This window comes from Alexandromys fortis, unplaced genomic scaffold (assembly GCF_014885135.2).
Source record: "Alexandromys fortis isolate MF-2015 unplaced genomic scaffold, M_Fortis_MF-2015_v1.1 scaffold_99, whole genome shotgun sequence".
In the NCBI taxonomy this organism is placed as follows: domain Eukaryota; kingdom Metazoa; phylum Chordata; class Mammalia; order Rodentia; family Cricetidae; genus Alexandromys; species Alexandromys fortis.
Window position 1 is genome coordinate 6,022,632 of NW_026067982.1, and position 16,616 is coordinate 6,039,247.

General features: G+C 41.4%; 1 protein-coding gene across 3 annotated transcripts in view; it reads left to right on the forward strand.

The window, feature by feature from the left end:
- Positions 1-16,616, forward strand: part of Rnf130 (ring finger protein 130) — a 109,359-nt gene that overhangs the window by 64,765 nt on the left and 27,978 nt on the right. For all 3 annotated transcript variants that reach the window (XM_050158560.1, XM_050158558.1, XM_050158561.1), the window contains exons 4-7: positions 3,322-3,393; positions 4,957-5,039; positions 12,874-12,970; positions 14,459-14,663. In XM_050158560.1, coding sequence (XP_050014517.1) covers positions 3,322-3,393; positions 4,957-5,039; positions 12,874-12,970; positions 14,459-14,663 — 457 coding nt within the window. The remainder of the gene's footprint in view (positions 1-3,321; positions 3,394-4,956; positions 5,040-12,873; positions 12,971-14,458; positions 14,664-16,616) is intronic.

Here is a 16,616-nt window from a genome sequence, read left to right on the forward strand (position 1 = left end):
GGATCTCTGTGAATTCAAGGCCAGCCTGATCTACAGAGCAAATTCCAGGATAACCAGAGCTGTTACACAGAGAAGCCCTGTCTCAAAAAAAAAAAAAAAAAAAAAAACCAGCAAACAAACAAGCCAGAAAGTGGGAGAACTTTAGTCCTTTTGTTTTTTTGAGACAGGGTTTCTCTTTGTGCTCCTGGCTGTCCTGGACCTCTCTCTCTGTAGACCAGGCTGCCTGGAATCACAGAGATCCACCTGCCTCTGCCTCCCAGGTGCTGGGATTAAAGGTGTGCAGCACTACTGCCTGGTTTATAAAATTTGTATAAGCAGAAGGGGTGGTAGTAATAGCACAGAAGATAAGAGGAAGAAATAGTGGTGTACTGACAGCATGGAGGATGACATCAGGATTTCAGGAACCAGAGGCTCAGGCTGAATGATTGCATGAAATTGAGGCCAGGTTGATTTTTAGACTAGCCAACCTAGAATATAGAGTGAGACCTTGGGAGACTGGGAGATAGAATCATTGTGGGGGAGACAGAGAACTGTATATACTTTTATACAGTGATGTAACTGTGGTTAAAGATATATTCATTAACCCTAAAGCAGCAACTAAAATAATTTAAAAAAGGTTTACATAACTGAGTTTATCAAAATGGCTCAGCTCAAAAAGGAACTTGCTATACAAGCCTGGTGACCTGAGTTCAGTCCCAGAACCTACATAATCAAAAGATAGACTGACTCTTGCACATTGTTCTCTTTCCTTACACAAGCACATATATACATACACACATTAATTAATAAAAAAAGTTTTTAGGAGTTATAATTGTACCAGACAGAGGAGATGAATGGGACACATGGAGTAGGAAACAAGATCCAGGTGAAAAGATTTACAGGTAAAAGGATCCAGTAATCCTGAGATCTGAAATATTTGGTGTAAACATATCAGTTGAAAGCAGAGATTAAGATAATGAGTTTTGCAAAAACTCTGTGTGCAAGACCCATCTATGTGCTGCCTCCAAAACAACCACTTTAAATATAAAGATGTTCAACTGTGTAGTGGTGGCACATGCCTTTAATTCCAGCACTTGGAAGGCTGAGGCAGGCAGATCTCTATGAGTTCCAGGACAGAGTTAAGGCAATTACACAGAGAAACCCTGTCCCCCCCCCAAAAAAAAAACAAATATATAGAGGTGTGTGTGTCTGTGTGTGTGTATGGTTGTATGTAATATATAATAGAAGATTTTATATATATTTGTATTATATAAATACATGGAACTAAGGAGGTATTTTAGGAGCATGGAGCTTGTATAAATAAGTTTTAAATTGTAGATAGGTAAAAATACTAGAACAAGCCATACCTTAGTAACACAAATTAAAATAAACTTTTAATGGTTACATTAATGCCGGAGTAAATTTCAGAGCACAGCTATCACTGGGGATTGAAGTTATTTCTTAATAAAGCAGTCGCTTAAACAAGAAGACATCACAGTCTTAAGTGCTTAGTAACAAAGCTTTACAAATGGGAAGTGAGACCAGCTGTCCTGCCTTCTCAGTCACTGAGATAGACAGCCATAGAGCAGCTAGTGTAGGACTTATAGCCAGCTGATTTAGTCTGGTTAACATTTGTAGAGAACTCCATCCAACAAAAGCAGAATATATATTCTGTTGAAGTACATTCTAGGCTTCATAGAACAACGAAGTCAAGTTTACACAAAATATAATGTGGCCACTGACCACATGAAATTAAGTAAATCAATAGCAGAAAAATCTAAAGAGCGCCCAAATATGTGAAAATTAACCCATGATCTTAGGAAATCAAAAGAGAAAATATAGACAATTTGAACTGAATGAAACACAAAACAGTCCATCAAAATTAGAGTGATGTCTCTAAAGCAGTGCATGAAAACAAACTGAGCGCTAGCCACAGGGTTTCAATGTGTTTTTAGATGAGTATCACGTGTCCCTCAAATGGATGCAGTTTAAGCCCATTATATCTCTATAAGGATGGGGTTTTTTGTTTGTTTGTTTGCTTGCTTGTTTTCAGGTATGATAGGGCTCAGGCTAAAAGAGACTTGAGAAACATAGCAACTAAATAACATTTAGACATTGTATGTCCTGATTCATACAAGCCCAGAAACCAAAACGCTTTCTGGGGCATCAGCAATGATGGTTCAGCAATTAAGAGCATTTATTAAGTAGACTAGTACCATCTAACAAAAGCCCCGTCAGAGATGGAAAATGAAGACTGGATAAAGTGACAAGTTGATATCCTTACAATACAGAGAGATTGTTAGGTGAAATTACAAGCAAAATATTGATAGTAAATACAAAGATGTTCAATAAGTTATTTTATTTTGATTTTTAATTTTCCTCTCATGCGCTCCTGTTCTTGTTTTCTTTTTAATCCTTACAACACAGTGTGAGGTCTTCCTTGTATTTTTTCCCCTCTCCATTCCTTCAGCTTTTTTTCTGCCCCTACTCAGTTTAAAATCTAATTGTGCTTAGAGTTTAGACAATCTCAGTTTGCCTCTGTTATCCCAGTGTGAACTCAGACTCATAAAGCATTCTGATTCTTTTGTCCAGAATCCCATCCTGTCCCTTCCTAGGTCATCCTTGCTTAGTTTCCAAAGTGTTAATTCTGATGTAACTTCCTCAAAGCCTTCCCTGGCATTCTTCCCTATTCCTAACCCATCCCCCATCACCATATGAAATGTATTCTTCAGTTATTTCCTAGGTTTCATTTCATGTCCTCTTTGGGTTGTTGGTATCCAGCACTGCTCTTTGTGACTGGCAGTGTTGGATAAGTACAGTTTTAGAAATTATCTGAGTTAAACCTAAACGAGGAAACACCCTTTCCTAAGATGACATTGTGAGCTGAACCAGGAGTAAGTAGACTTGTTGCTATGTCTGTTCTCAGTGCTGTATGAGAACGTAGTGGGGCCTTTGAGGTTTCTTTGCTAAGACAGTTCATATCCCTAACAGTGCTTATGGGTAGAGCACACTGGGAAAGCTCTTGGGGCAAGAGTGGGAGAGCCTGACATCATCACACAGTGCACAGAAACAGAAGTGGCTGTAAAACATAATTTCTCACCAAATACACTTCTATTCAACTAAAATGAAGAATCTATGGTATTGCTGCCAGTTTTTTTTAAATTTGTGTTGCTTTTCCAGAGTCCACTTACATAATATGACATAAGTGGTCTAGGATAATAGAGACATTATATCTTGAATTATTCAGAATAAAGATCGTGTGTTCACTTCAGTATCACATACTAAAATGAGGACCGTTATACAGAGATCTTCCATTTAATGTCTTCTTTTTTATTTTCTTAGCGTCGTCTTGGAGACGCAGCCAAGAAAGCCATCAGTAAATTGACAACTAGAACGGTGAAAAAGGGTGATAAGGTAAAGTAATGAAATTAATTTCGTCTTTGAGATCTCGCTTGTGCTTTGCCTGTCTGGAAAGCCTTCAGCTAGTCCTTTGACTTTTCTGAACTCCAGGTGCTCTTGCCCTTAGCAGCATCAGTGACTACTCACTGTTCGCACTGTTCCTCTGCAGTTTTCAGCGGTTACAGCAAAGCACACATCTGCCAGGGGTTCTAATGAGACAGTTTGCACATAAAATAGCCAAGAGAAGTACATTTTCTTCTGTTTCTTAGGACTGCTGCATCTGCTTTGGGTGTTGTTTCTTCTCAGTTAAGACCTGCCTGAAGACCATCATTTCTGGGGAATTTCAGTTAACAAGGGCCTTATAACAGGCTGACACTTGTAGAAAGAGGAGTTTATCAGTGTTGGACCTAAAGCGGACCAAGTCAAAGAGTTGGCAACAAATAGCAGAGCTGAAACCTTTCATCAAAACTCCCTAGTCAGAGCTCAGGTGCACATAGCATTTTAGTGTTAGTTTCTACATTCAGTATATCCAAACTTACCAAGAATTTGAGAGAGAGAGACAGAGAGATCTCAGAAGGAAAAAAAAAAAACTATCTGGCACCTTATGCCCAGTGCTAATATTTTTTAGCAGAGAGCTCTGGAAAGAGAATTTTGTGTGATTCTCTGTTTTCTGTGTTTTCCTGCATTCTTTCTTTGACTGATTTTATTTGTATGCCTGTGAATACTGGAACCAGTTGTCCTCAGCACAGCTGCAGAGGAAGGGACATTCTCACTGGGGTTGCTGTACACTAAGGAAGGAAAGGGCACTTGCAGAAATGTTTCCTTGGCTTGGCCAGCTGCTATTAGTTAGAAAACCCCTGGATTTGATACAACCTAGCTGTCATCCTCTACCCCTCCCCAGTACTATATATTCTTTAGTATACTTATCAAAGCTAGCACACTTTTTGTACACCCTGTACCTGCCAACCATGTGGCAATGACTTAGGCTATTTGCATGCCTTGCTTTAAGACAGCTCCTCAGCCCAGAGGATGAAGGGAGTCAATTAACCTGGTGACCAAACAACTGGTTTGTCTTTTCTGATTCTTGATAAATACTCGATATTGAGTTAAACCAGTAACTGCCCCAAGTCTGTGACCAGAGTGCAATTCCCATTCTTGAGTTAGGACTGTAACAAAGGAGTCTACTGAGCACTGCCCATCATTTGTAGCTGTGTTCTAGGAATTAATTGGCTGCATGAACCTCTTAATGAGGATCTCAATGTTTTAGATTATAACAGTGAAACCTATTGAGACTAGGTAGTAGTAGAGGAATTGGGGTAGACACATGATAATCCAAGGTGATCTGCTGTGAATTATGGAAAAAACAGGGCTCTGACTTATCCTAAGATATCATAAATAGAAATTAGTATGAATTGTATGATTGGCTCATATGTAATTTGGGTCAGCCTACTTAAACAAATGAAAAGTTACTATTTTTAATTCCTTTCCCTTTGTAGCCATCTGCTTACTATAGGATTGTTCTTAGCTGAGTTGTAGCACTTGTGTGAACACACTCAGCTCCTGTGATTTTTGTTTCAGGAAACAGACCCAGACTTCGATCACTGTGCAGTCTGCATAGAGAGCTATAAGCAGAATGATGTTGTTCGGGTTCTCCCCTGCAAGTATGTCAGATTTCTGTATTTGAAAGGAATGATATTAATGTCTTGTTTGTCTCCCTTCCAGAGTGGGTATCTACTTGGTCCTGAAAGCCACCTGACCAATAGTTCTCCTGACAGGCTAAGGCCCAAATGCTGATAATGAGAGAGCATGGTCAACTCTGACCAGTGTCCCTTCCAAGAATTTTTTGCATGTATATATCAGAAACACGTGACAAGCCAGGTATGGTGGCACATGCCTTGATCCCAGCACTTGGAAGATATAGGCAGGTGGATCTCTGCTCAAGGCCAGCCTAGTCTACAAAATGAGTTTCAGGACAGCCAAGGGATATATAGAGAAACCCTGTAGGTTAAGAGCACAGCCTTGTTTGTTCTTCCAGAGGTCCTGAGTTCAATTCCTAGCAACCACATGGTGGCTCACAATCATTTGTAATGTAATCTGGTACCCTCTTCTGGCGTGCAGGCACACACGCAGGTAGAACACTATATACATATACATAATAAATAATAAAATCTTTTAAAAAAAACACGTGACAACATCTAGGTACATCATAACCTAAGAAATTGTATTCAGTGACCCTTTGGGCTAGGCTGTAGCTCAGTGGTAAACACTTGACTAACATTTACCAGGTTATAGGTTTGATCCCTAGTACAGACAAAAAAGAAAACACACAACAAACACTTTCCATCTCAAATTAGAGTTCATTATAAAGCCCTTCCACAAGCCCTCCACCCCGTCCCCCTGGCTCCAGGTTCTACTATGCTAAAGCCCTGAGTTACGCAGAATGGGAGGACTGCTGTTTGCTTTATAACTGCTCTGTGACCATACACTACTCTGTGCAGATTACATGTACTGTCTTCTCTCATCCTGCCAGCAATCCAAAGAGGGCGTTGCTCTCCTATTGTGCTGGCTAGTTTGTCATTCCGTGGCAAAGTATCTGCAGAGTCTTAGAAGTCCTCTGTGCAGCATCCAGTGGGCCCTGTCGGGTTAGCCTCTGGTGAGCATGATGGTAGCATACATAGAGGGAGTCCATGTAGAAGCAAGAGGACAGGCTAGCCACATCTGATGCTTTTGTAATAACCTCATGAGAACCACCAAAAGAGTCCTGTAGGAAATACCTCACGCCACCTTAGGACCTCCACTAGGTCCCATTCTCCAGAAGTTCTGCCACCTACCAAGTGATAACCAAAGTTTTCACCACCATGGACTATGGGAGGGACACTCGGACTACACCCAAACCATAGCACCGTTGTCCAGTGAAGGATAGATAGTAAGGCCAGCGGCAGATTCCAGGTTTACGCAGTTCATTGTGGCAGAGCCTGACTTCAGTAATCATCATTCCTTATTTAAGATTTCTAGCTAGCGCCCTCCCTCCCTCCCTCTCTATCCTTTCCTCTCTTCTGAGGAATAGCTCCAGCATTCTTTTTACTTTGAGACAGGATCTCATTAAGTTGCCCAGACTATGAAATCATTCTGTAGCCCAGACTGGCCTTGAACTTGCCAAACTCATGTTTCAATTTCCCATGTAACTGAGTTTACAGACCTGCACCACCAGACTGGGCCATACAAGTTTCCTTTATAAGCATGTTGGTTTCTACCATGTTCTATGCCAAGCTAAGGAACATGAAGCACCAAGATATCCTATTTTTTGTATAAAATGAAAAATCACCTACTAAGAACCTAAAACCAAAGATTTCTACTTCTCTCATCTCATGAAAAGGTACTCATATGACCCTGCCTTGTAAACTTGTAACTGAATAAAATATTTGTAGGCTGCTGTGCCTCCATGAAGCTACCTGTCCTATTTTACTTATTCAGAAAGTAACATTTTGTGCCTAGAAAATGCAAACAAAATAGATTGCTTTTTTTGTTTTTGTTTTTTGATTTTTAATCTTGGATCTCCAGAAGAATGCTGTAATCAGAAATAGAAGTTCAAGATTCTGGAGAAGGCATACCAATTCTAGGTTACATAAAGAAAGATCTTAACAAAACTCAGTGTAAGCAGCCCTGCAGAAAATGATGTACTGGCCATTTTTCTTCATTCAGTTATTTAAAATCCAAGTGTGTGAGGCTGAAAGAAGCTTGTTTATGAAGCAAGTAGGGAAAGAAAGCAGAGCCAGCAAGTGCCTGCTTTGACCAGGAAGAAGCTGAACATTAAATTTCTTTTCTTCCTATCCCCTGCTCAAGAACTGCTGAACCCAGTTGGTACCTAAAGCAGAAAAGGAAAAAAAATCATTCACTGTTATTATTAAAATGAAAGTGTCTTCCTCAAGGGAGTCTGATCCTAAAATAGAGGACTCTGGGCTACTTGCTCTCATTCTTGCCATCCCTAAAGCCTTGCCTTGACTTTTCCAGGTTCATTCTGAGTTCTATCTATCTATCTATCTATCTATCTATCTATCTATCTATCTATCTATCTATCTATCTTCCCCCTCTTCCCCTTGCCAGTTTAACGCAGACCTTTCTCAACCCAACTCCTTGTCAGATCAACGAGCAATTTTATAAAGACCTTAAGTGGAACACTACCATTCACCTTTAGTACGTTCCTGAGTGATTTCTGATAACAGAGGGTCACACTCTCCACTGAGGCCCACAGCCTTGTGGAACCTTAACTTTCTACAGCTAAAAAAGACAGTTGCTGCTTAGCTTTTGTGTTTGTGAGCTGCTTTTAAAGAGCTCAAACATGGTCAGACTTGAGGGATTTCTTTGCTCTCTCCCTCAAGGTCTTGCCCACACTTTATGCAGATGTACTGCACTGACTGTCCGCTCTCCATGTTGTTTTGAAACCAGCTGCTTTCTTAAGTCTCTGTAAATTGAAGCTTTCTCTAAATTACAGTGTTCAGCCTACTCAGAACATGTTGTCCCCTCACCTTAACAACACTACCATCCTCAGGTGCAGTAAAAATTAACTTTTACCATTGAGCAATCTTTTGTGACAACCTTCGACCTATACAGGGTTTCTCGGCTTTGGCACTGCAGACATTTCAATCAGATGAGTCTTTGTTTGAAGGAGAAGGTGAGGGAAGCTGCCCTGTACAACACAGGATATTCAGCATATCCTTAGCCTCTGCCACTACTCCCCAGAAGTGCTGTACCACACAGTTTTGACAACCCAGAATGTCTCCAGATGAGAATCACTGACCTAGAAGAGATTGACCCAGGAAGTTTTGATCCCAAATCTCCAAGCTTACTTCCAGCCAGTGACTCTCTAGTACCTGTGGTAATTTTCCCTGTTTGGTGTCTTTCCACCTGGAATACCCCTTCTTTCTTTTATCTGTATGTTCTTTGACCCTGAGCCTTCCCTGGATTTCTCCATCTCATATGGCTCAGCACTTTTGTCCCTCACTGTCTTCCACCTGGTCTTTGGACAGACTGCACAGACAGAGTTCCACCCCTGGCTGGATGCCAAGTGTTAACCAGAGTCTTTCTGCTATCATGGCTGGCCCTTCCTGTTTATCACAGCAGTGGCTCCTTAAACACTTCCCTTACCCATTGTTCACTCTCAGCCAAGTGAACTTTACTATCAGCTTCATAGAATAGTTGTTGGATTGCCCTGAGCTCTATATCACCAGGCCTCCAGCATGTCTACCTCTACACCCTCCTTGGAAGAGGCATGCTCAGCTCTGGTCTGGTGCTGCTGTTCCTACTTGGGTCTTTGCCCGCCAGCAAAAGGGGACCTTGATCTATTGACTGTCTGACCCCTTGGCTTTTTGTTCTGTCTATCTTTGCTCATCAGCATTCAGTCATAATCAAGCCTTTGAGATTCCTATTTGTTTTAAATCTGACCCTTACATTACCCTGCAGCTTTAGGTAGAATCTTTATTTGTTGTCTCTCCTCAGTCAGAAGACAGCCAAATGTCTATGTCTGTCTGTCCTTCATTTTTAACAAGACTGTTCTGAACCAAACCTTTCTCTATAAATATCAGACCTCTTGTGAACTGCTTTGTCACATGACCTTTTCTTTTTGTCCTCTACTGCACGAATTTATTGTGGACAGATGGCAGTTGGCATTGCTTTGGGGACCTCCTGCTTGTGTCACTTGATTACAGTTGATCGCCTTTTGGATATTAGCCATCATGGCTCCAAAACTGAGAAACAGCCACCTTATTTAAAGGTTAGCCACAAGATGTTAGTAGGTAGAAATACTAAGGAGAGTGCCACAGCATGAAGATGCCAGCCAGTGCTAAAACAGGTCAGGAAGCTGGCGACTGGCTGGCTAGGAAGTTGCTGCGGTCACCCCCACCTCAGAGGGAAATCGGCTTAAACAGCATCTGCCAGGCCTGGCTGGGGAGGAGTTCTTGTGTCTGACCTTTAATAATCCTGGATGATCCTTTCATGTTTGCCAGGTCCTTAACAGGACACCCAGAGGCTTCAGAGTTGTGAAAACAACTCACCTCCAGTGTAGATGCCTCCCCCTCCCCGAGTCCCACTGCTTTCTGACCTCTCTGTTTCTGGCCCCTGGGGAGTAGGAGCAAGGAGGCACTGTATTTCAGTGCTGCAGGCTTTGTTTCTTCCATAGTCTGTGCGTTCCCCATTGTGTACCTCACAGCATTTCTTACAGAAGTAATGGTCTTGTGGAAGCTCTGGTGTGTTGGTCTACAGCTCTCTGCATATCCTAGTCCACCACTTAGCCCCTTTCTGCTGCTGTGTGTATTTTTATTACAAGAGTCTCAAGATAGTGAGGAAGAACTGCTTTTCAAGGTCTGGCCCCTGTGATGCACCCTCTGACTAGTGGTGGATGCCCTCGTGCCAAAGCTTGTTTCAAAAGTATTCTTGCCATTTACTGGGATGTTGTATGGAACATTAAGGTCACTTTGCCTATTTAGCAAAACCTTAGTGCTTCTCAAAGTATTCCAGGTACAGTTTTCATTTGCTTCAGTCAGCCTCACGAGGTGATCAAGCCTGTCTTCCCCAGTCTCCCACCCATGGTCTTTCAGGGCAGACAGCTGAGAGGCAAGAAGAGTAGTGGATCAAGGATCCAGACACTTAGTAGCAAAGCTTTGCCCAGAAACAAGATGAAGAACAATGATGGGTATGGTGAGCAGGAGGCTGAGGAAGTGGTCAAGTGAGGAAGAAAACAGTGAAGAAGGGACAGCTACAAGCCTAAGCATTTGTTCCCAGAGGTGACCAGTAGGAGAGTGCAGGATTGCTCAAGGCTGATGAATGCAGAGAACAAGGGCTTAGTTTTATCCAGAAGAGCTGTGGGAGTTAAGAGACAGAAGGTCTGGAGTTAGTTGCACAGAAGCTGGGCTGGTGGGAACTGGAAAGGGTTGGCTCTGGGTCATGGGAGGGGAGTTGGAATAGTGGTCTGGGGTACAAGTGAAAGCTAGAAACTTTTGTTTTTAGAGAGAAGAAATACTTCTTTTAGGTTTTGAGTTAACTAAGGAAGAGAGATTCTTATTTGTCTACAGATAGTATTCCAGATAGTCTTTATTATCTTCTATAACCACACAAAGGGGAACACAGTAATTGACTAATGGGATAGAACAGTTTTTCTTTTAGGTCAACAAAACTATAAAAAAATAAGTACTTAAAAATCCCAACATTAAAAAAAAATCCACTTATGGCTCATTTAAGGTCAACAGAACAGACAAGTTGTAAACCCTTAAACTGTGTGTGTGTAAACCTCACAGCATGTGAAAATGGTTACAGCTGTGTGGCCCTATCATCCCATCACTTGGGAGAAATTAAATAAGGGAGGTACACCATTTTGTTTTTTCCTGAGTAACCAGTAATAGGAAAAGCAAAAACACTGCCCTGGACAGGCCAGAGCCAAATCTTTTTAAAAAAAAAAAAATATTTATTGGGCTGGAGAGATGGCTCAGAGGTTAAGAGCACTGACTGCTCTACCGGAGGTCCTGAGTTCAATTCCCAGCAACCACATGGTGGCTAGCAACCATCTGTAATGAGATCTGGTGCCCTCTTCTGGCCTGCAGTTTAGATTCTACAGTTTAGATCTAAAGGGACCTTTGCATGCCCCGCAGAGATTAAGAAATACTATTCAGGGGTGGAGAGATAACCTCATGTATAGAGGTCTGATGGCCACTGGAACTCACATCGTTGTAGGAGAGAACTGACTCTTTCAGGTTTTCCTCTTGACTCCCACATTGTGAGCATGTCTTGCATACCCACAAATAATAATGTTTTTAAAAAGAAACAGCAGCAGCAGCCTTGTTCTGTTCTGTGTTCCACTGCACAGTAACCTTGGTACTGTTGAGTGCTGCTGAGCAGTAGCTGCACATGACCCTCAGTAAGGGCTGAGTCCTCAGAAGCACCTTGTGTTTTCTCTGGAGCACTCTTAGTCCATATAAGTAGGAGGAGGAAGTCATAACACCTTGTATTCTATAACTGTAAGTCTCCGTATGGACTGACAGCTTTCCAGCCTATAAAACCCCTACAGAAGATTCTCAGGAGTGAGAATGCCTTGTCTGAAAGTCTCAGACTAGACTGAGAAAGCAAGACTTCAAGATCTTGATTCTGGTCTCCAAAGAAGTAGGCTATAATGCCATCAAATGGAAACTGTGGGATAGCATATTATTGGCTGAAATTATCATCCCAGTAAAAAGTTTTCTAGACCATCTTTTTAAATTTTTTATTTTCAAATAGTAGCCAGAATATTAAATTATAAATTAACAAGATTTTAAGTTAAAACAATTAAGGTATATGATGACCCAATTTGGTATCTCTCAAATTATCTTTTAGCCCAAACTCAAATTGTATCATTTCTTCAAAACCTGCCTGAAAATCTGTTGATGCCTTTGTGTCAGCCTAGCACTGCAGGCTCCCCGTGCTGGGTTGCAGCTTCTTCAGGTTCCTGTACAAGGATACCAGAACTTGGGCATGACCGTTGCCTGTCCTTCAAAGTCTTTTCCGGACTTCCCATGGGAACAAGTTCCTTTTCCAAGAATACAGACCCTCTCTGAGTGGCTGACCCCATCAGGAGGATGTGACTTTATGTTCTCATGAGTAAGAGAGGATGTCATTGTCCCCTGTCATTTAACATTTAACATTTCAGCCAAGAATCAACAACTGCTGATCTCATTCTTAGATAACATTAACCACCTTAAAAGAGTTCTAACTGCCCTGTGACTTTTACCAATATTCAGCCTAGGTTGAATTTCATAAAACTAACATTTATCCAGAGAACTCTTAATTTAACTGCAGCTTAACATCTGTGTGAAATTCCATTTTGGGTTTTGTTTTGTTTTGTTTTGTTAGGGATGGGGGATTTTGAGACAGGCTTTACTCTATAGCTTTGAAGCTTTTCCAGAACTAGCTCTTGTAAACCAGGCTGGCCTTGAACTCACAGAGATCCTCCTGCCTCTGTCTCCCGAGTGCTGAGATTAAAGGTGTCCACTACCACCGCCCACCAGAATTCCATTTTTCTACATGAGCTATCCTTCTAAAATATAGCTTGTTTATAAAGTCTGGTTATCTTTATTCTTAATACATTTTTCTAGATTTTTCAAGTCTTTTAGAATTCAGTGGCATGAAAAGACAAGTTGGGCACAGTAGTTTATACCTATAGTCCCAGCTAGTCTTTATTACTGTGAGCTTGGGACCATCCTGGACAACTCAGCAAGCCCCATCACTTACAGCATGCATGAGGTCCTATGGTGGATCCACAGCACAGAAATAAGTTCAGGCATCTGTATCCTTCTCACACTCGTTACACAGTGCTCTTAGGTACAGGAGTAGGCTATGTTTTTATGTGCTCCACTATTTTATCTCTTGGGTGTTGAAATCCCCCTAAAGCAGAAAAAAATTCTAATTCTTTCCATTTTGACCTTGGAGTTCTTCAATATGTAATTTGTGACATAATTCTCTGTTGTTTTCTAGGCATGTTTTCCACAAGTCATGTGTGGATCCCTGGCTTAGTGAACACTGTACCTGTCCTATGTGCAAACTTAATATTTTGAAAGCCCTAGGAATTGTGGTATGTTCCCTGCTTGTCACTACTTGGTGTAATATATCCACATGCAGTGTAATGCAACTAGCGTACTAGAAGCCATGGCCAAATCTCTTTAGAATACTCTTGCTTTCTTTGCCACGTGGCCTTTTTTTTTTTTTTTTTTTTTTTTTGTGCCCTTCTTCCAGGTGACTTCCAAGTTCTAAACTCCTTGGGGCCACGAGAAGAGAATGTAAATAACTGTACTAGTCTGTTTTGAAAACTGTGCTTCTGATGGAGAGCACATGAAAGAAATAGGATGCAGAAAACTGTGATCTAATAGTAATTTTGCCAAAATATGAAATGATGACATTTCTGCCCTCTTACACTTGCTTTTCACGTCTTTGAGTGTCAGTAACTTGCAAGCAGTGAACATAGATGTTAACCAAAAAGCACCAGAGAACCTTGAGCAGCTTGACAGCTATGTTAGCCAAGTATGCTGCACTGGGTCAGCTGTGACTGGTGCCAGAGCATACAATGAGAATGGTGGAGACTTCTTACATTCTTGCTTAAGAAAGGTATATAGGGTTGGAGGGATAGCTCATCGTTAAAGGCTAAGGCTCAGAACTCAAATACTAAACAACTAAAATAATAAACAAGTATATATTCAGGATATACTTCTAATAGAAAGAAAAATGTCACCATTGCTAACTGTCCTCTGGGGGCCAAGTCATCCTCTATGTACAACTAGTTCAGCAGATACTGTCGCATATGGCCAGCATGTGGAAATAGTAACTTGTTTTCTGTCCATTTTTAATGACAGAATGCCTTCTGGAATAAATGTTAGTTGTCATTCGTGGGATGTGACATTACTATAAGCATCAGCTCTTATATTGCGCTTTTAATTTTGTTTTTGTTTTTTAAGAGCTTTGGGAGACTCAGAAGCAGAATTCTTTTGCCCTAGCAGCAGTAGCTCTGGGTCTTGGCTGTTCTTTTTGTCTGCCATTTTTCTGAGCTCTGTTTTCATATGCTGTCTTACTCTGCTGTGAGTGTTCACACCCACCTCTCCACGGGTGGACTTCAGCTGTAGCAGGAGGCTCAGGCGTTGACGCAGATCATTTTCTTACAGTTTGCAGACCTGAGCTTTGATCTGCTCTTGCTGTGTGCTTTGTCTCTGAAGGTAGTGACATTTAGCATTAAGATAATGAAGTAAACTTTCAATCTGAATGTGCCAGTTTTGTAAATGCCATTAGCCTCCCTTTGCCTGTGACTGAGACCACAAATGGTTATCACTTTTTTGCCAAGCTACAGTGGACAGTTTTGAGCTATTGATTTTGGTTTTCCTTTGTATGTTTCGGAGAAAATCAACTGATTCTTTGAAGATAGTAGGAAAGATAGATGGGCAGGTAAATGAGAAGTGATTACGTGGAAAAGCTGGTGAAATCCTGGGAGTGGGTGTTAAACATCCAGGGTTTTTTTTATAAACTTGTTCTTATAATGATTTGATTTTTTTTTTAATCTGGAAATATTTTGCAGCCAAATCTGCCATGTACTGATAATGTAGCATTTGATATGGAAAGGCTCACCAGAACCCAAGCAGTTAACCGAAGATCAGCCCTCGGTGACCTTGCCAGTGACAGTTCCCTTGGCCTTGAGCCACTGCGAACTTCAGGCATATCGCCTCTTCCTCAAGATGGGGAGCTCACTCCCCGGACGGGTGAAATCAACATTGCAGTAACAAGTAAGTGGGGACCCTTTGCCCAGGCACCAGACGGCATTGCTGCCTGTGTTGGCATGTGGTGACTGTCAAGGAGAAAGTTGAAGTCATGTGGTCCAGCAGTTTTCGTAAAGGAAACGAGAACATATACATCTAAATAGCTGTTTAGAATTACAAACTTTGTTCATAGTAAGGAATGTGCGTGCCAGTGATTATATGGTTAGTTGTTTAAAGGTTTGTCTTAATGGCTGTTCAGTAAGCCGTGTTCTGAAATTGTTGCATTGCAAATAGACATTTTAAAGGGAGACACTGGAGTGCAGTGTGGGCCGGCAGGCAGCAGTGCTCGTGTACTGTTTGCTGAGCACTGCTGCCCGTGATCTTCCAGGCTGTAAGCAACTTGGTAAAAATCTAATGTAGAATTTGAACCTAAAAAATATTCTGGGCTCGTTATGAAATGTCTTGATCGTTGAACTGTTAATAAGCAAAATTGTACTGTTGTGAGGGCAGTGCCCGTCTGTATACAGTGTGAGTGGGTTGGTTGGTGGCGTGTGTATGGTGTTGTAGGCAAGGCATTCATCCTGTAACAAGCAAATCCTTTGCTCCGTTTTCATTCTTTACATGCAGTTTCCATCTAACAACCTCTCACCCATCTCTCATTGCCACTCTGGTGCTGCCTTTTCTAATGATGCTGCTGCTTACCAGGACTTCAAGCCTAGAGCTGATGAGGCTCCGCTTCCCTCGGGGAGCCAGTAACAAAATGGGGGAAGCGGTTTATGGGATAGCTTCCTAAGGCTTCTGTGATCTGTTTTGTTGAAATGCATGGTTTTGAGCCATCCAGAGGTTGCCATTTGTCTGAAGGCCAAGAGCTTTCATTCTGTTATAAGTAAAACTATTCTTTGATGTAGTGTGACTCATTTCTTACCATTTCCCAATGCTTGTTTTAGCAACATTTCATGGTTTTCCTACTTTGGCATTTAGGTTTTATGGTCCAGAGTTTCAAAACTTGCTCTAGCAGTATGAAAGGAGATAAAGGTGATTTAAAATTGCGCTTTTATAAGTCCTTCGTTGACCAGGCATTTATTGAGCACCTACTACATTAAGCACACATCTTGTCATTTTTATGTGGAACTGTCTTCAAAATCTTGATAACAAAATATTTTGATGATAAAAAAAACCTTTATCAGAATTTACACATAATGCCAGTAAAGAAAATTCATGTGATTATCTAGACCCAAAGTACCGCTTTTCCTTCAAAATCCCTGTAGTACCATAAGCAAGTGCAGGAGCTTCAGCCAGCATCTGCTGTGTGCAGGGCACTGTGCTAATGCCCGGCAGTGGGAGACTGCTGCTGAAGTACTCTTGGCTCTGCCAGGTGGTGCAGTGATGGTATTTCTCACATGCAAAGACACAAATAGGTATATGTGTTCAGGATTCAGAAAAATAGATGTGACTGAAGTTTCTAAATGTTAGTCTGTGAACAACGGCTTATGAGAAGGTGGGTTTGGTGGCAGCTCAGTGGACACAGTGGCACATGCCTATAATCCCAGCATTCCCAGCACTTAGGAGGTAGAAGCAAAAGAATTTTAAATTCAAGACCAGCCTCAGCTATAGCCAAAAAGAAAAGAAAAGAATTAATATGTTACTCTCCTTGCTGTTGATAATTCATCAACAATAATTCATCTCTTGGATTTAAAAAATACTAGTATATAATATTTCCAACTAAAAACACGCACAGATTAGAACATGGACTCTTGAGTACCCATTTTGACTTCAATAAAAAGCTTAAGTCTACTGACAAGGAAGTCTGTATCCAAGAAGCAGTGGCTGCAGTGTTATATGAAGAGTTCGCAAAGCATTTTAGTCATATAAACCAACCAGGACAGCGAAGATATAGCTCATACAACAAGCTTAGCATCCTGGAAGCCTAGAGAGCAAGTTCTCTTAGCCTTGCCTTTGCGGGGGGGGGGGGGGGGGGGG